Consider the following 18726-nt stretch of genomic DNA (forward strand, 5'->3'; position numbering starts at 1 on the left):
AGAAGCAATGTATCGTGCAGCAGAGCTTCACGATTGGGGGGAGCAAAGTAGAGGCACCAAGCGAACAGATCAATGTATTATGCGTGAGTCTATAATGACTGTACTATTATCATTGGATCGGCAGTCGGTTTCTGGCCGATAGCTGAAGAAGCTTTTGAGTCCCATTTGAACAATCAGAGATCAAGCACGTCATACATTGCCTCCCTTTACCTTCGGAGCGAATTTGCCTCGTTTGGTTCCCGTGGACTTTGTCGTTGTTGTATCTTCAGCCACTGGGTCAGGGTTCTTCGTCCCGCATAACTGTACGTCAGTACGCGGGCAGAACCCGAACGTTTGTGACGAAGTTACAAAATCGCCAGACGGATCCAATTGCTGTTTTGACTCCGTGGTCGGCCGGCTGCTACTCATATCGCATTTTAAGTTGCCCTCACACACCGAGAACGCTGCACAGCTGTTGGTACAGACGCTGACCCGGACTCGTCCGTCGCTGCAGCTCGTAGGGAACGTCTTGCATTGCCCGCCCGGGCATTGGCCTTGGACGTTCGGATCGCAGACCTTCAACTCCACATTGTTACCTGTCCTAGGCTGGCCAGCCGGTAGGCCGTCGTAGGAAATAGGATCATAGTCGGTGGTGAAGGCTGTCGCCGACTCCGGTGAGGGTGCGCGAACGTCAGAACGGCTGGGAGGGGCCTTGGGCGCGCCGTCGGCGGTCCTGGATGTATACCCTGTCGAGCCCTCCACGCAGAGGCTGGGGTCCTCGAAGGCGGCGCGCGCGACGTCGTGCCACAGAGCCGACATGTTGTACACGTTATCGAGGGTGAAATACAACCTGCAGTCGGCCGCGGCGTAGCGGAACTGGAGAGGGGTGGAGACATCGTCCTCGCGCAGCTGGTCGCGGAGGTTGAAGCCGGCGTAGTTGATGTAGATACCTGTCTCGTTTCTGTTGGCGGGCAGACGGGCCTTTGCCGTCTCGTTTAGTTTTCTGGCCCACGAGATGTCGATGTCTAGGTCGTCGCTGTAATACATGCGCATGCCGCGTGTTCCGCTGGCTGCTTGCATCGGGCCTGGCTTAGGCGCGCCGCCCACGACGACAGTCCGGGCGCCACCCTGGGTTGTTGCGAGTTCGACGAAGATGGCACAGGCGGAGGAGCAGGTTCCGTCGGTGAGCTAGGGGGATGGGGTGTGAGATAAAAGACCATTGAGTAAGGGTTTAACAAGTTCGAACTTACGATAACCACATCTTCAGGGGCCCACACAGCTTCTTTCCTTTCCGCATCGTCCTCATCCAAGTAGCGATTCAGAATCCATCCGTCGAATGCAGCAGCGTGGAAATTCGGGTTCTTGAGGTCATATTCTTCCTGCGATAAACGGTTAGTACAGTCCACGTGCGAAGCGCCACGCCAGTCGACGACTTACAACGAGAGAGAAGTTTTCATCCTTCTCCTGTCTGGGACCTTGATACTCCTCCCAAGAGGTGAAGTTGACTCCCGTGTCGGCGTTGACTTTTGTTGTAATTACCCACTCGTCCGCCATGAGAGCCAGGGCGTTATCCCTCTGCGTCTCGTTACCAACCGCCCACCGCTCGTAGATGCTTGTCGTGGACGAGCCCAGAACGTTTCCCAGCTCGTGGCTACGTCGCTGACTTCCCGTGAACGGGTCGATTCCTGGGAAGAGTTCCCGGAAGAGTAGCAATGCGATGCCGGTAGAGCCGCCATAGTTCTTCTGCACGTCGACAATGATGTGTGAGAGTCCCCTTTCCCGAGCACCGTCCATGAAGTCCGCGAGCGACTGGCTGAAATTGCCAAAGTCCCAGTCGTATTGTTCGAAATGGGGGATGCTGATCACTCCGGTCGATATATCATCGTAGAAATACCCAGTGATAATGCCGCCACCGTAGAGACCCAGGTCGAACTGGACGATGTCTGGGTCTTTGGGGAAGGCACCATAACTTGCCTGGTTCCAGTTGTCCGTCGCCCCGGTGCCGTCGGTTCCGTTAGCGACATCTGATACTCCTTCCACAGACGTATTTCCAGAGGGCTGTCCTCCAAACACTACTGGGAGTGGAACCTCTTCGTAGGATGCAGGCAGTAATCCAAGGACGAAGAAGTTGTAGAAGTCACCCCCTGTCGTTAGGGGACCGGTGAACTCGGGGTTGTTATAGATGGCGGCCCAGGACGTCTCCCAAACTGTCTGATCTTCACACGTGAAGTTCAAAGTCTTGCCAGGGTAAAAGGTGCTTTCACCGGCGAAGATGCTGTAGACCCCATGGATGTCCTGGACCGGGCTGTCCATGAGTTCGTTCCAATCGGCATGGGGTTCGAGCATGCCGACGGATTGTAGAGCCGCAAATTCGGTCAGAAAATCCATTGCTGGTCGGCCGTTGATGTGGGACACAGCGGAGATGTAGGGTTCAATGCCTTTGGTTATGTTGTTTCTGCGATTAATAACGTCGCCTGTTTTATCAAAGTTAGCCATCAGAAGCTTGTCATAGCAGGCTGGAATTCATTGTCCGTACTTGCAAAGTAGACTTTTGGGATCTCCTTCCCGTCGATGGATGCCGTGACGAGAGGCCACGGGCTGGCGAAGGAGAAGGCGGAAAGCACGCCCGCGAACAGATCGACGTGGGCATCATGGACCGAGTAGACGAGGTACTGTAAAGTAGCCTCGAAATCGTACTGATTCTTAAAGACGCCCGCCGTAACATTCTTCTTCAGATCTTCCAGTCCCTGCATAAGGTCAAACGCAGGCTGTTGATAGCCTTCCGGCGGATCTTTGAGGTACGCCAGGGTGCTCTGGAACTGCATCGTGGTGTTGTAGTAGTCGATGAAGCGGAGAGCCATTGCCTCGTGGAACGGGACACTGGTCAGGCACTCGTACGCGTCCGCGGCGTAGAAGTAGCGTTGTCCTATCTATATCAGCATCGTCCATCCTACGCTGCGACTCTCGACTCATCTCACCTTTATTGACGGCATCGATGATGCGTCCGCACATGGGCGTTTGCTCAGGCCCATCTTGGCGGCGTGGAAGTTCTCTCGGTCGAGCCGACGGACGTGCAAAAGCAAGACCGCAGCAAAGGCTCAGAAGCACGTTGAAGTGTCCCAGCAACATCGTGGGCGTTGAATGGAGCGCGGTGAAGATGGACCTTGGCAAGAGAGCATCACTCAAGACTCTCTCATACGACGTGGAGGGAATGGCAGCTTTTTTACCAGCGTCCGGCACGCTGTCTCTTCCTCATCAGAAGACAAGCAAGCCATGGATCTTGCTGACGCTGCGGCTGATGTGCCTTCCCAGGCCCGTTAGCCCCTGTCGAGCCCACCCCGGCTGTGTTGTCATGATCAGGGTGCCGATTTTGGGACCAGGCACCAGCTTCGATACCGATTCGACTTAAGAGGCAGTCTGGGCCATGTTGTCTAGGCCATTAATCTCACAACCCTGTATGTGGCTGCATCTGGCTGCATCTCGTTGCATCACCACAAGAAAGCTTAGCTGACCACGTGAATGGCCCGATTTGCTCCTCGAGAAGGTCTGCCAACCAGCTTGCCAACCCATTCAACTAGACACATATGTTTGGAGTCTGAAGATATCGCCAACATGGTAGCGCCAGTGGCATCAAACGGCTTTGTCTCCTCGCGATTGCCGCAGACCATACGGGAGGTTGGCATCCCATGCCTCTAGCTTCTATGGACGGCTGAAAAATCCAAGATTTGAGATCGTTCATGAAGTAGGATTCTAGCTTTGACGGGCTTCTTGGCATCGGTAGAAGATCTGCGGCTGAGGCGACCACGCGACTTGCACGAAGCCTGGAAATTTCTGGATCAAAATGCCTAAACAGCCCAACTAAAGCCTTACGCTCCCGCCATCCTGGCTGAGCTGGTTTTTCGTAGGCTCGGTTAGCCTGCAAAATAACTCAAAAATGCCGCGCTACCAGCACTGATCTGGTTGCCTGGTGTTTTCTCCACAATGCTGCAGGACATTCGAACATGAAGACGGAAGAATAAGGTGCGGGAGAGAGCCAAGAATGAGACATGCAGGGGTTGAAGGCATCGAACGTCTCGCGAGCAATAGAGATTTGCGAGACTAACGGATTTGGTGTTTACGAGATGCGCAGCCCCTGGTATGTGCATGCATGAAGGATTGAAATCTGACCACCCTCCCGATAGGCAACAACTATCCGTTTAAGGGATATTCGTACCTCCACAACCCGTAGCCTTGAATGCTCCGCAATCAGCAACCGCGTGCCTACCGTCATGGGGAGAAAGAGTGCGATTCGTCGGAAGTTGTACCCGGGCGGTTCTTGATTCTGGTGGCTCTCGCCTTCGTTCCTAAGCATGAGTTTAACCCAACTTGCAGCATTCGAGAAACAGTGCTGATTCGAATACGTATACCCAACTACGGAACGACAGCAGATCCTCAAGCACCTTCAACAAAGCCGGGAATTACTAGTCGCAAAGCATTTACTCAAGGCTGCAGAAATGGACAATCTGGACGAAGGGACACCTCCCACGAGGCGGAACCCGTTCAGTGAGCGCAAAGTTCTGCATCCTGCGTTGAGCGAACGTCCAGAGCCCGAGCCGGATACATGGGAACCGCTGTGGAACGGGCTACTTGAGAGCGATATCTTCGGAAGCTGGCAGAACCCAGAGTATCAGTGGATGCTGCGTTGCGTAGGAGGACCAGGCTCGGGCAAGGTGAGCATGTTGGGACGGGTTTCGGTGTTGTAGTTGAAGTTTCGCATCACACATAGGCGACACGGATCTTTCTATTACCTCGTGACTGGCTTCATGACTTGTGAGCCAGACGTCGCCAACTTTAAGATCTGCCCGCTGACCATATGCCCTGTCTCTCAGACCAATTTGTCCGCCGTGGTGACGAAGAGGTTAGAGGAAAGTTACAACGAGGACACGGAAGCCGTGGCCTCCATCTTCATTGGGGCGGACGTGACATCGAGCGGCACTGCCTTCGTCGAGGACGTCCTCGCCAGCGTGTTCGTCCAGCTGTCCGCCAAGTGCGCCGACGTCGATGACGACAAGGCGAATGCGAAGTATCAGCTATACTTGGAGGCCTGGAAACACGGCCACCGCGACCGCCACCGCATTCGGCTGGTGCGCGAGGCGCTCTGCCTGCGCCTCGATATGCTCCAAAACAAGTTTCTCATCATCGACGACTTCGACAGGTGCTACCCCGCCGTCGACCTCTTCCTCGAGGACGAGCTGTCTCACCTGGCGGCCAAGGGGCTCAGGGTCTTGCTCACCTCGCGCATCTCATGCCTCGAGGAGTTCCCGATATCAGCAACGTGCGACTTTTGCCAGAAGGAGAGTTTGAAACTCTTCTGGGGATGCGAGAGCTGTGACGGGAAGGGGGTGCAGCACGAGAACACATATACTCTCTGCGAAGATTGCGTGTACAACGAAGAGGCTTGTGAGAAATGGTATGTAAGCTGCAGCGTCAACCGAGTCCTTTCGTTCTTGGACTGTACCTGGATCGTGATACGACCACATCTGTTCCTTCGCGTCACCATTGAAGCAAAGCTAATGCTGAAGGCTGTTGTGAAGCGGCGATTCGGACAACTTCGTCCAGCCTTATGGCCACATTGATCTGAACCTCAACGACAACGGCCGGGTCGAGCAGTTCATCAACCACGATCTTGAGACCGAGCACGGAGACCTAGGTCTGGGCAGCTCAACCCCAGACAAGCTCCCTCCGCATTCCCGGCTTGGTCGACAGCTCGCGGCCACCGAAAACCGCATAGCTCTCACGGAACTACAAGGCAAACTCGTGAGGCAGGCCGAAGACAATGTCAGCCTCGCGCGTCTCCGCCTTGACAACGAACACCAAGCGCAGTCAGCAGAGAGCGTATTCTCGCCGCTGGCCGACGTCCTGCCCGTTAACATCGTGGGTTTCTTCCGCGCCGGGATGAGGCGCGTCGATGAGCAGCCGCCGGAGCGGCGAGACCTGGGGTTCAAGGTGATCGCGGCCGTGACGCACTACAACTATGGCGTAGGTATACCGTACGAGGCCCTCAACAAGCTCCTCCGCAACCCAACGAAGACGTCGGCGAGGCAGCAACCCCTCAGGACACAGTCGGCGCCGGTCGTGTCCGGCGTGAAACGGAAGGCGGGGCCGGATCCGGCGTCGACTTACGTGCCGCACCGCAGTCTCGAGGAGATGCTCCATGCGGCCTGCGGTTTCGTGGTGATGGTGCCCCTGGGCAACCGGCCACTCAGGGCCTACTCTGAAGCGTTCCACGAGTATGCGCGGCACTACCACGAGGATCTTAGGTGGGCGCACGCGCAGCTCAACTTTGATAGTGTCAGAGTCGATGAGCAGGGCAACGTGGCCGAGCAAGGCAGCTTGGTAGAGTTCGGCGACGAAGGGATGAAGCGCCGCGGGACCTTTCAACTCGCAAAGAGTGGACGAGATGACCAAATGTCTGATCAGAACATGAAGCCGTTCATCCCGCAAAAGAGCGACGGAGGGTCTAGGTCTTCTGCTTTGAAGAGACAGGAGCTCAGGAGGCTACGTGGTGCCGAGTTCAGACTTCCTGTCATACCTGGTGCGTTCAGATTTGACTCTTCCGCGCCTGTTATCATGCCTGTCGATGCAGTGGCAGACGCGGCAAATGTGACGGCCCGCAAGAAGAAGAAGAAGCTCTCGAGAGCAGCTACCCAGGCATTTGTCTGAAATGAGAGAGACGCGTATCTATGTAATCACAAGAAATATCAAGTTATTAGATAATTCTCGTCGTTTTTCCTTCGTCAAGAGGCTTGTCTGCTTAATCATGTCAATGTCAATGGCACAAAATTCACAAGAGTGTCGATACGTACACTATGAAATCAGTATGTTCCATACTTGATGACGTTCTTCTAAGCAGTCAGAACGTTGTGTGCTGGTGAAGCGCCTGTAAAAGAAGTGGTCGATCTTTCTCTGCAGCCTAATTGCGGCTGTGGTCAGCCCGCAGACGCACACATATGCTAGCCCGTTATTTTAAAACGTCCCCAGCCCCCGCTTGGCCAAGGATCGACTTGGTTATGCTGACATGTTAGTCTCTTCACCAATCAACAACTTCGCCAAATACGCGAGCCCAAGTCCTTACAGGAATTGATAGCGATCCGTCATGGGAATATGCGACTTTTGCCAACGGAACGTCCTGGAATCGGAGAAACTCTGGGGTTATCACCACTCCGACTTCGTCAACTTCAGGGACGCGGCAGAATCAGGATGCGTCTTCTGCGAGAGACTGGCCAACGCTACGCAAGACTTGAAGTCATGGTTCGATAGCGCGAATGGGACGCCAGCGCTGTATAGATGGAATATGCGCGAGGCTGCTCGGATGAGGGACACGAGCAGCTTTTTTTCGATCACCTTCCGTCCGGTCCCGGGCCGGGAAATAGGGAATGTCAAGAGCGAGGACCTCCCGGAGCTCCGCTTCGATCTGTTCCCTGAAGAAGGCATGTCGCGATCTTGTTGGTGAAGCCCCTCTACCCAAACACTGAACGCACTTTACAGATCTGGGCTTCATCCCCAACGAGAACAGCTTGGGCGCGGGGACAGACTCCGAAGAATCGGTGACGCAAATGGCCGAGTGGGTGAGTAGATGCGCTAATGACCACCCGAACTGCAAACGCCGCCACGGCAATCTTGACTTCATCCCGACACGCGTCCTCGACGTCGGCATGGAGAAGTCCTGGCCGCCGAAACACGTTAAGCTTGTCGATACCAAGGAAATGGGCGTCAAGGGACCATATATGACGCTGAGCCACTGCTGGGGAAAGGGCAAGTTCGTGCAGCTCATCGGGAAGGATTTGGAGGAGTTCACCACGACGGGCATCCCGTGGGAGACGGCACCCCACGCTCAGGACATCTGCAGCAACGTCAACTTCGCGCAGGCGCTCAAGATCACATGGCTGTTGAAGATGCGGTATATATGGATCGATTCGGTCTGCATCATTCAAGATAGCAAAGACGATTGGGACGTAGAGTCGAAACTCATGCACAAGGTATACCGCAACTCCTTTTGTAACCTTGCAGCCGCCGTGTCGGAAGACCACACCGGTGGTCTTTTCCGACAGCGACGGCAACCAGCTGCTCCGTCAGAGGTTGAGATGGATGGCCTATTTCAAAGGCGACGGCCAGCGCCTGCTGTTACCCCCACGCGCTATGTCCCGATAGGCGCGTCTCCGAGGTTTGGCGGTAGAAGCTGGAGGGTCCTTCCTTCGGACCTCTGGAACCAGGACCTGCTGGGATGCCATCTCTACACTCGCGGATGGGTCTTCCAGGGTATGTCTCCCTTCCCAAGCATAAAACTTATCTGACAACCAGGGAATAAGAGCGAATGCTCTCACCCCGTCTCATCCAGTTCGGCCACCAACAAATATTCTGGGACTGCGCCACAAAGTCCGCCTGCGAGATCTTGCCCGACGGTCTCCCCGCCTCCCTCGACACCAGGGCAGGTGTGGACCGGTACTGGCGCCAACGCCTCCAGGACGCCGCTATCACGGTCCGCCCGCTGGTGGACACCTCCGAGGGGTCTCTCGAGAAATTCTGGGAGAGCGCGGTCCGCACCTACACCGCCTGCAACCTCACGAAGTCGAGCGATAGAAACCCCGCGATATGGGGTGTCGCAAAGCTCGTCAGAGACGCGCTGGGCGAGGAGTACGCGTACGGCCTGTGGTCGACGCGAATCGAGGAGCAGCTCGCGTGGCGGGTGACGGATCCGGGGATGTCATCTTACCCGGACGTGTCGAATGGGGCCCCGTCGTGGTCGTGGACTCGTCTCCAGGGGACGATACAGATCCCTCAAAGAGTCCACGACCCGCCACGGTTTTACAAAGTGGTGAATCACCAAGGGGGTAATCTCGAGTTCCAGTTTGTGAAGGCTGCCTGGGGTCGGATCGAGGGCGAGTATAAGAGGATCTGGCGGGAGGAGACCAAGAACATGGACGCTAAACTTAAGCTTGCCGTCTCCAAAGCGAAGCGTTCCGATGGCCATGACCATAAGACTGAGAGCCCGGGGAGGGGTGACAAGCCGAATCTGGACGAGCCCTCGGCCCTCCGGGCCAAGGAAATCGCTCTTCGGGGGCATATTTGCAGGGGCACCGTTCGGCTTGTCCCGGGGAGTGGGCAGTGGGAGTTCGCCATTGGCGAACCTGGTGAAAGGCATGTAGTTTTCGCAGCCCACCCTGACGTCGCGCCCTCACAGAACGAGACTACCTATGAGTTCCTTCTTCTGGCGGCTTCGAGGCATTTTATCGATAGGCTGGGTGGTAAACTGCGGAACAGAGACTATCTCGAGGACGAAGATGTCGTGGATGAACAGCATTTTGGAGTCGGTATTCTGGTCCAGCGAAATGGCAACAACTTGACAAGAGTTGGTGCTGTTTCGTTCCGGGATATTTCCAGGGAGGATTGGAATCATTTCCGGCGGGCGTGCGGGCAAGACGACGAGGCGTTGAGAGACGATCTCGACGCCAGGACCGGGGAGGAGTTTTTGCTGGCATGATTTGTGCGGCCTCCTGTTTGCTCTCATCGTTTACGGTAGAGACCGGGAAGTGCCATGCAACTCCTCAAAACCCAGACACCAGTGGTTTTCTTCTTCCACGCTACCCGTAGGAATGTCGCTCGGGAGAGGGCCATCAGCAGCTCGTTCGTTCGCCAGTTCGTTCGCCAGCGGTGTCACCCAGTCACACGCATGCGTATCGCAGCAAATACGGCATCTTGCGTATAAATCGATTGCGCATAGCTCTATCAAACAGATGAGGATTGCAGTTGGTGTTGTTATCGACGCAGAGTAGCGAATGTGTTGATGTATGGAGGAGAACTAGCCAGGAGAGCGCAGAGGCCTGGAGGTTGGAAGAGGAGTGCGCTGCCGAGGCGCACAGATCACTGCGGCAGCTCCCCGCAGGTACCCCCACAGTCGAAATAGGTGCCCCTGACCCCCCGTGTAAGTGTCCAGTTGAAATTGATCGAGGCTAATTGCCAAGATGATGAATAAATAAGCACAAGTTTTGTGAGAAATGACTACAGAAATCAAGTTGAGAAAATGGAGCCAAAAGAGAGAGATGCTGACAGCCAAGCAGCATGGGTTCATCATTGCAGACTGACTCGACTAGGACGGCTTCTGAAGACTTTCTGACGTACAGCCTTAGACATAAGCTCACCACAAATTAACAACCCGATTTTCATAAGGTCCTGAGTATCTGTCACATGGCGAAAAAGCATCGATTTCGCGTGATCTCGTGGTGGTCAAATGAATTTTCAGCGAACACCAGTTTCAACGGGGGTCAACCAGACGGCCAGACCCCGATCCTTCAGACCCGTAGATCCACGAACGGACTTCAGGGGTCATGAGCACTGCTGTTGACGATGCCAATAAAAGTACCATGGCGAGAAAAGGGAAGCACATTTTGGTCGTTTGATAACGAAGCGAGAAAGCTGGCTGCGAGGCTACTCGTAACTCCTGTAATTATCTCAATCTGTCCGCTAATTTATAACACATAATCGTATGAGAATTCATCTAATGTATCATATTCCATATTTCACTTACAGCTGAGGGCACGCCGACCCCAGAGCCATGCGAATCAACAGGCAAGTCGGTAGCTCACAACACTCTGATCCGATACGAGCTCGACCGGCATAGTCCTTGACCTCCAACGTCTTCAGATCTTGTCTGCTAAGCTATGTGCTTGATGTCAAGACCTCACTGAGCCCATGATGGTATCGCCCAGCCAAGTTTTTTTTTTTGACATTAACAAGAGAAAATCGTCTCATGGCAGAGATTCGGAGCTCTTTTAAGCAGTGACATGTTGAAAGAAAGCGACCTTCTACTTTAGGACGAGATAAGTCCAGTTAGTCAGGCGCCGAGAAGGGAGACTGTGAAATGTGGTCCGAAAGGATCGTGTCTTGGGCTCGTGACGGGGTAGGTATCACTCAATATGGAAATATGAAAAGAAACCTTCGGGTCCTTCTCTTCAGAAATTGACGAAACGTCGCAACACCAACGAAGCTGAACTCTTCAGCTGGCTATTCCGCTCATCATCAGACCTGACCCACTAGCCTCACTCATCGTGAGTATGGAGAAAAACTGGACAGAGTCGACATCTGAAATCCGGTAATCATCATCTCGAGCCTCCTTCTTCATCGCGAATCCACCTCAAACCTGTGCCTGATTACTTGATTGATTCGCTCCATAGTCTGTTCCTTGCTCAATACAAGCCAGTGCGCTCATCAGAAAGCGGCACCCATCTTCCTTATGGAGTTTGTCATAGTTCCAGCCATTCCGTCCGCTCCCTTCGGCATAGTCTCTTGTCATGAGATGTATCTGCGCGGTCATTAGGGACGGCTCGGCTCCCAGCCAATCCCAAGGAGTGAGTTGCTGCGCGGCCAATAGCAAGCAATGGAGTGTTTATAACTGCGTCGGTCTCGACATGATTGTTGCAACGAAGCCCCTAATGGAGCTCGCAGTGTGAGTAAGCACGAGTCTGGCCTTATTTATAACTTTTTATGAGAGTTCCGTGTAGGTTTACTCTTTGACTATGAGATGGGCTCTCACTCAAACGGTGCGTCCAGGGTGTACCGGATCAGAAGTGAGGATAGACGCGAAAATGTTCTGATTATGCAACGGTTCGAAGTTTTGAAAAGGCTCACCTCAACATGAAGATGTATCAAAAACCTCAGTCGTCTTGACTCAGGGGCGACTCCATTCAATAAGCCATGCATGAACTTCAAACCCAACAAATACACTCATGCATGAGCCCACTCATGAGTCTAGATGAGCTGATCACACCAATTCAATATGAGTTTGAGTATCCTGATAGTATCGAATAAGCAAGGTACTTCGTGTCTCTTTCTCACATAAGACTACCCTCAGCGGCGTGTGAATATGAGCCGGCGTCTTCGACAGCAACCTTTCTGTCTCTTTCAATTGATCCAGAATCTGATCAGAGTTATGTCGTGCGTGAACATTTGTGGGCGGACTGAAAACGGAATCTCAGACATGCTCGGAGAAGGTCTGCAGTTCGATAGCGCAAGCATGATTGACTAGCGTTCTCAACAGGTGCACAGCATAGAGAAAGACAAACACATCCAGGGTCGTTTGTAAATACTTTGCAAATGGCTGCTTGAGCTATTGGTTTAAGCCGATGCAGCTGCATCTGGTTCAACAGATCGTGCTCCGTCGTTTGCTCTTCCTGTATGAGAATACATATGAGAGGAACAGACATCGCATGGCTTTTCCATCGGTTATAGTCATGTCCCAGTTTGGCTCAAGAGCTTTCCGCGAGCAGCTCGGATAGTTCGTATCCAGAACGAGAATGGCACCGCTTTCGCTCGCTCGGCTTTATGTGTCATTATCGGTTTCAACCTGCGCAAACAATAGCAGACGAAAACATCATCAATACAAATAAGAAGGAATGCTCGAAACAAATTTGTACGTATTGTTCTGAATTATGACGTATATTGCTTATTAACATCAGAGGTGCTGGCATGTGGCGTTTCTCTCTGAATATGATCGTAGATAGGCGACAATTCAAATTTGAGAGGGCGGGATGAGTTGGGAAGATAGACTTTATCATGGAATAGCCACCCTCGCCATTTTGTTCATGCCATTGCCTGTTTGTTCCATCATTTTGTCCCTCACACTGCTCATCTCGTTCGATCACATCGATATGAGCACCATGATGTTCCTCATCTCTTCTGCGCTCTCGACGACCCGCGCCTGTCATGGAGGCATTAAGACAGGACGGGGGCGCTCAATCATGCACGAACCCCCAACGACAAGAGCGGAGTTTGGTCCTCGCATACGGCACATCTCCGTCTTCCGTCCCTCCGCTCGATAAGACGCCCGATCTGACGCCGGCGCCGGGGCGTTACTCAGCCGAGCACGTGGCTGTGTAGTCGTTCATGCGTGGATAGATCCGTTCTCGCGCAATCAATGACAACCAGAAGAAAACACAAATAACCAAAAGGTGCTTTGACTCTACCAACTGACAGGCAGTTGACACTTTCCACGCCACATCTCATCCCTCTGGGCACCGACTCGACCCCCATGTTCGCCGGTTGAAGCCTCACTCAGCCTCCTCGGACAACAATCGCAGCCCCCCACGGAATACCGCATCAGGAAAGCCAGCCTCTTCTTCGTGTCAAACCGTCAACAACAAAAGCCCACCTTCGCGAAAGGGACCCGAAATATCCTCGTGAAAATTGGTCCCCGAGGGACAAACGCCGATCATTTTCACCGTCACGTTATTCCAAACACCAGAAACCACTAGACCAACCTCGGCTTCGAAACCCTCCCCAGCGTGCCTCACCGACGGGCACTAGCCGGTAGCCCAAGGAAACAAGGAGGGAAAGTAGTCGAACGCCATCTGACTAGAATTAGCTGATCTCCCTCTCCCCTCCTACCCAAGGTCTAAGACGCCAGCCATCCACACCAACAAAATCGTCGTTGGCAGGAAACTAGACAAGCCACACCTCCGTGCCATCCCACCCAACCAACCGTAGGGCGAAGAAGGGGTGCATAAGGGTTTAGTTGAGATAGATCCGAGTAGTAGTTAGTAGTAGTAGATTCACACGGCCGCCGACAGCCCAAATAGCACACCATTCGTCCACCGCTTTGTCCCTTTTCCCTTATCTTCCAACCATCGTTTAAAAAAACTCCCCGTCACCGCCGGCCGCTCAGATCTTTCCCCCGCGATCAAGAAACCGCGGGCGCTTTTTGGGGCGGGAGAGGGGTGCCGGGGGACCATCTCTACCCCACCACGGGCATTCTCCCCCGCCATCCAAGACATTGACGAACCTCACTGGGTGAGATACGGGTCAGAATGGATGAATGGGATTGCGTGTAAGCTAGCGGGAGACATGCGGAAGTCATCTCCGACTTAATATCGCAGAGATGCAGGCACGGAGCAGCTGAAACATATACCCTCGCCAAGCGCCGTCGTTTGGGTAAGGTTGGGGGGATTTGGTGTTGTAAGGCGACTAGGTATGCGAGTGAGTGAGCGAGTTGCGCATACGTGATCGACAACGAAAAAAAAGAGGAACCTGCGGGGTGCATCCGCACCACGCGGTCCTGGCTTTCACATGTCAGAAAAACAGCTGGTCTCCCCCCGAGGGACCTCCAAGACTTGGGCGTGTTCAACCCTTGCAGGCCTGCGTTTGTGTCAGTCCACAGGGAGCAAAAAGTTGAGATGGCAGATCCAACTCAACAGAATTGGAAGGGAGCATCATGATCATTCGAACCTGTGCAATATGCGACATGAAACTTATATGGCATAATGTTGTTCAATAGTATTTTATTGAACGAATAAAAAAAAGTGAAGAACTAAGAAGGGTATCCAAGAGCAGCCGCCCTTATAAGTTAGTAATAAATTTGGTGTAAGATTTTCTCCCGGACACAAGTCGTCGGGTCGTCGCCTCCCGCCAGCGGCCTGCATTTGAACCAATATCCCCCTCCTGGAAACCAGCCTCATGAGCAGGATAATCATCAGCTGGCCTGACCAACCTGGATAACGTCCACATAGCGCCGTTCCTGTTTCTGATTCCCTCTAATCCCATGATGCCTTGCTTGCAACGAGATGAACGCCTGCTCCAACCAAATTGGCTTGTATCGTGAACCAACATGTACATATATACTCGCACTTGGTTGTAGTACGACGACCTTGGCCCTCATCATCTTCCTAAAGTGCGTTAAGCTGAGCCTTCAGCTCCTCATTACCCTTGACCATATCTTCCAGCCACTCGGCCGCCATTGTAAGCATGGTGCTCTTGCTGAAGCCGCCACCTTTGAGGCCGGGTACAAGATCGCAAAGATCGTCAAAGCCTTCCTTGATCAGAGTCCGTCGCTTCTGCTCGCTTCGGATATGGTTTTCGCGTTTCTGAGCCTCCGTCAGGTTCTCACGGGGCGGTTTGGCGCCTGTCCCTGACTTGCGTCTGCGGCTCGCTGTTCCATTCTCTGCTGGTGGTGTGGCAGAAGGCTCCGTCTTCGTCTTTCGCTTCCGGGCTGCCTTTGTCGAAGGGCCGCTCTCCTCATCCTCCTCGTCGATGTCTTCCTTGGTATTCCTGCTTTTCCTCCTCTTGCGTGGGGGAGCGTCGGCATCCTCCTCCTTCTTCAAGACCTCGGAAGATTTCCGGCTGTGCCCCTTCCCTAAAGCGTGTTCGCCATTAGGGCTTGGAGGCCGTGTATTGTTTGTGCTTTCACTCCGTTCCAGGCATTCCATGTATCTCAGCTGGCCCTTTGACAGGGCGTCGTATGATTCTTTCGGGTCGGGAACGAAGGCATCGGAGCGGCCAAAACGGGCGTCTGTACCCCACTGGATATCGATCGGAGCCTGGCTGGTTCGTTGGGTATTCACTCTTTCGCCGGGCGCCGGGCCGAAGAACATGTCTGCGAAGGTGCCATCGTGGTTTTCGGTCAGGTCGGTCTGAGCAACGCTACCTCGCTCTGCTCGTTTGAAATCCTCCATGGGCTGGTGCCTTAGGTGGCCCACCGGAGGGCCCAGGGAATGCGTCACGTCTCGGTTGTTGTTGCTGAACATTGCGCTGGAACTTGCATTGTTGGATCTTGATGAAGATCCATTCTGTAATAGTGTGGCGGCTGCCAGAACATCGGCCGAATGGTGCTGGTCGAGAGACTGGTGCTGCTGCTGAGGAGGTGGTGGCGGTGGGGGCATCAAGTTTGAGCCCATAGACATCATGTCAGGGAAATCGGTGTGTGGTATAATGTGACCTGGGGAGGCCAAAGGTGGTGCTGGGGACTGGCCAAAAGACGTGGCCGTCCCCATGAATGCGGGTGGTAGTTCTAGCCAAGCATCGCTGAAGTTGAGGCCTTCTCCGTACGAAGGGATGTTATACTGATCCGCTCCGAGGTCTTCGAAGAAGGAACTCAATAACTTCGAGTCATCTGCGGTCAGGATAGGTGCGCCTGGAGCGGGTTCGGGAGGAGGATCGAGGTTGAAGTCTTGGAAGGAAGCGTCAACGGCATCTGGAGGAAGACGATGTTAGCGTTCACCACAACCGGTAGCACTGGTGAGAATAAAAGACGTGGGTTCATACAGCCGAAGGGCAAATTGGGGTCTGACGGCTGCGTCGAACCCATCCTGGGACGTTGTATGGCGAGCATGGATGCGTCTTGTGGCAACGGGACGGGAGTCGTCGAGACTGGTGATTTCGCCGGGGAGAGGCGAACGGTACAGATGCTCAGTTTGTGTAAGAATGGAGACGGACGGCTCGGCGGTGGATATGCGCATTCCTCTGGGGCTGTCGATATACTATAGGCACATGGCAGGAGGAACGTGTTTCGATCGGAAAGTGCAGTGCGTCCAATCTGTATACGAAAAGGCCCGCCTAGCTGAGAGAGGGCGTGCGGAAGACGTTGGGATGTCGGGCAGTCTTTCGTCTGTCTTGTGATTTGGCGGGGTGGCGGCTTGTTGTTGTGGCAGCAGCAGTAAGAAGTAGTCGGAGCAGTCTGGCGGGAGACTGGAAGAGGCTGGTGGGTATGTTTGCCGTCTTTAGGAGCGCGCCGTGGCAGAGCAGGAAGAGGCCAGAGTCGAGCTGGTCAGGTTACGTAGAGGCGGCGGTGGGGTGGTGGCTGCGCTTAGGCGCCGCACCGAGTTTCTGGATTTCTAGTGCTTTGCCAGGAAAGGCGTGTTTGCCTCTTCTCGCTCGTCTGAAGAGCGGGGGAGTGAGGGGTGGGCAGAATGGACGGCGGTGTTGAGAGGACGGGCGTGCGAGACGAAGGCAGCCGTGCCAGGTAAGGAAGTTGAGGTGAGGTTAGGTGAGGTGAGGCGAGGCGCGAGGCGAGGTAAGGACCTGGGAGGCAGAGCAGAGCAAGAGCAGCGCAGAGCAGAGCAGACCAGACCTAGAAAGCAACACACAGCTGGCTCGGCTTGGCTTGGCAGAGGAGGTGCGGAAGGTGTAGCAGTGCTACGTCTGGATTGAGCTCATGGACGAAGATGTCCAAGGTCTACCCCGAATGGCGGACGTTAATGCGGCCCATGCAGGGCTAAGAATAAGAAGACCCTTGAGACGTGTTGAGCAGCTGGCGAAGAAGGTCGACGGGGCCAAGAGGTGGACGGGGGTACGTGTGTGTTTGTCGAAGATCGGATGCGAGCCCGAGTTCACTTGGGGCAATGCAGCATTCTCTGACGAACATAGACGCGCTGATGTTGGTGCGGGTGCGGAATCTGATTCTGACCTGACGCTGGGTGGTGCTGATGGTCAAGCCGAGCGGCGTCTGTCTTTTCACCCGTTCGTTCGCGCCCTGTACTGTACGAGTGAAGTGTACTTGACTTGCTTGCATGCCCGGGCCAGGAGCTAGCTGCAGCAAGCAATTGAAGGTGTCTTCCCGTTCCTCTTGTCAAATGGGCCCCGAGATAATTAACGGGCAGATAAGATCATGGTTAAGGGAAGCGATGGTCACGGGCCCAGGACGGAGGGCTCGAAAGACCCCGTGGTTTTAGCTGCGGAAAAATGACGAGCAGGAAATCAAGGCGCTGCTGCTGAGTCGAAAAAGAATGAGTGTCTGGGGCACCAAGCAATCCAAACGGCTTCCCCCTGTTGGTTGTTGACCGGGGGGGTTGTTGAGACCTGAGAGGAGGGGGTGTGGAAGCCCGGCACGGTCACGGTCACCTGCAGCGAGCTGCACGCCTCCGCAGTTAGTGCCAGCTGCAGCTGCTGGAATTAGGCAGGCAGGTGGTGGCCAGCAGAGGCCCTGAGTCGGCGGCCCTTCTTCGTTGTCGGTTTTTTTCCTTATTCCCTGCGCCCAACGATTGGCCTGTGGAGACCGTCGGATCGTGCGGACATGAGACAACCGGGGGAATCATCCAAACGGTGCTGATTAAGCGATTGATGACAGCAGCCAGACGGCACGTACGATTGGCCACACGCTGACAATGCGCCATGCATCTACCCATGCTACCCATCTAGGCAGCTCGACCGGCGCGCCTCCGAGGCGTAGCGGGCTTATTCACATACAGCGGCATCACATGCCAACTCGGAGCTTTCTCGACCTCCTCTCCTCTCCTCCTCCTCCTTCCTCCCGCTGTCTTCTGTCAACTCTCCCTCCCTCGCCCCAGGAAATACCCTCCACCTTGCCGTTCTAGGCTTGGCGCGACAAGTACTTCGTACCGGTGCTCCGCATCATCGAACCTCCAAGCTTTCCCCAGCCCTTGGGGTAGCTTTCTTAGTTCCATCCGCACCCGACACCTTCCTTTCCCTTGACGCCGTTTGGCCACGACAAGTTTGCGAATCTGCTGCCCATTTTGCCCATCTTTCGGCCAAACTCGTTGCTTCCATCTGTCGCTTGGAACTAGATCTGTTACACCGCTCTCGTCTCGCCTCGCTCCGCGCTACGGACCAGTTGCAAGTTGCGCTTGTCGCCGTCCAATTGAATGACACTGCCGCTCCAACGTTGTTGCAGTCGCAGCTCTGTCTCTGCCTCTGCCTCTGCCTCCGACTCCGTCTCCGCCCTGCCTCTACTCTGCATCTGCCTCGATCCTTTCGAGTCTCGCCTCCTGCCTGCCTGCCTGCCTCAAGTCGTAGTCCCAGGCATGGAACGTGTAGACTAGCGGCCGACGGATTACACTAAGGCACCTCACAGACACTCTGAACGGTCCAGCCGCCTCCAGAGGGGCCTCAAGCTACTGCCAGATGGTCTAGCAGAACGGCACCAAACAAAGAAACAAAACACCGCCTCGGCCGATACGAAACGGCTGGCCGTCCCAGCCTGCTACT

The 18726-nt window shown here is 54.4% G+C and overlaps 4 protein-coding genes across 4 annotated transcripts; 2 read left to right on the forward strand and 2 right to left on the reverse strand.

Moving 5' to 3' along the window:
* Positions 1-189: 189 nt before the first annotated feature.
* GCG54_00002241 (Peptidase S41 family protein ustP) lies at positions 190-3235 on the reverse strand (the record flags this gene model as incomplete). Its single annotated transcript, XM_045402337.1, has 6 exons — positions 190-1167; positions 1230-1358; positions 1417-2453; positions 2516-2905; positions 2958-3142; positions 3207-3235. The coding sequence occupies 6 exons, from the start codon at positions 3233-3235 to the stop codon at positions 190-192; spliced, it is 2748 nt and encodes a 915-aa protein (XP_045258699.1).
* A 1237-nt stretch (positions 3236-4472) lies between these two features.
* On the forward strand, positions 4473-6681 carry GCG54_00002242 (uncharacterized protein; the record flags this gene model as incomplete). The annotated part of the gene is made up of 3 exons (XM_045402338.1): positions 4473-4688; positions 4794-5428; positions 5553-6681. The coding sequence occupies 3 exons, from the start codon at positions 4473-4475 to the stop codon at positions 6679-6681; spliced, it is 1980 nt and encodes a 659-aa protein (XP_045258700.1).
* A 433-nt stretch (positions 6682-7114) lies between these two features.
* GCG54_00002243 (uncharacterized protein) lies at positions 7115-9499 on the forward strand (the record flags this gene model as incomplete). Its single annotated transcript, XM_045402339.1, has 3 exons — positions 7115-7463; positions 7507-8277; positions 8328-9499. 3 exons carry the CDS (start codon positions 7115-7117, stop codon positions 9497-9499), a joined length of 2292 nt encoding a protein of 763 aa, XP_045258701.1.
* Positions 9500-14672: 5173 nt separating this feature from the next.
* Positions 14673-16114, reverse strand: GCG54_00002244 (uncharacterized protein; the record flags this gene model as incomplete). Its single annotated transcript, XM_045402340.1, has 2 exons — positions 14673-15976; positions 16048-16114. 2 exons carry the CDS (start codon positions 16112-16114, stop codon positions 14673-14675), a joined length of 1371 nt encoding a protein of 456 aa, XP_045258702.1.
* Positions 16115-18726: the final 2612 nt, after the last annotated feature.

This window comes from Colletotrichum gloeosporioides (genome assembly GCF_011800055.1).
Source record: "Colletotrichum gloeosporioides strain Lc1 chromosome Unknown consensus_84, whole genome shotgun sequence".
In the NCBI taxonomy this organism is placed as follows: Eukaryota; Fungi; Ascomycota; class Sordariomycetes; order Glomerellales; family Glomerellaceae; genus Colletotrichum; species Colletotrichum gloeosporioides.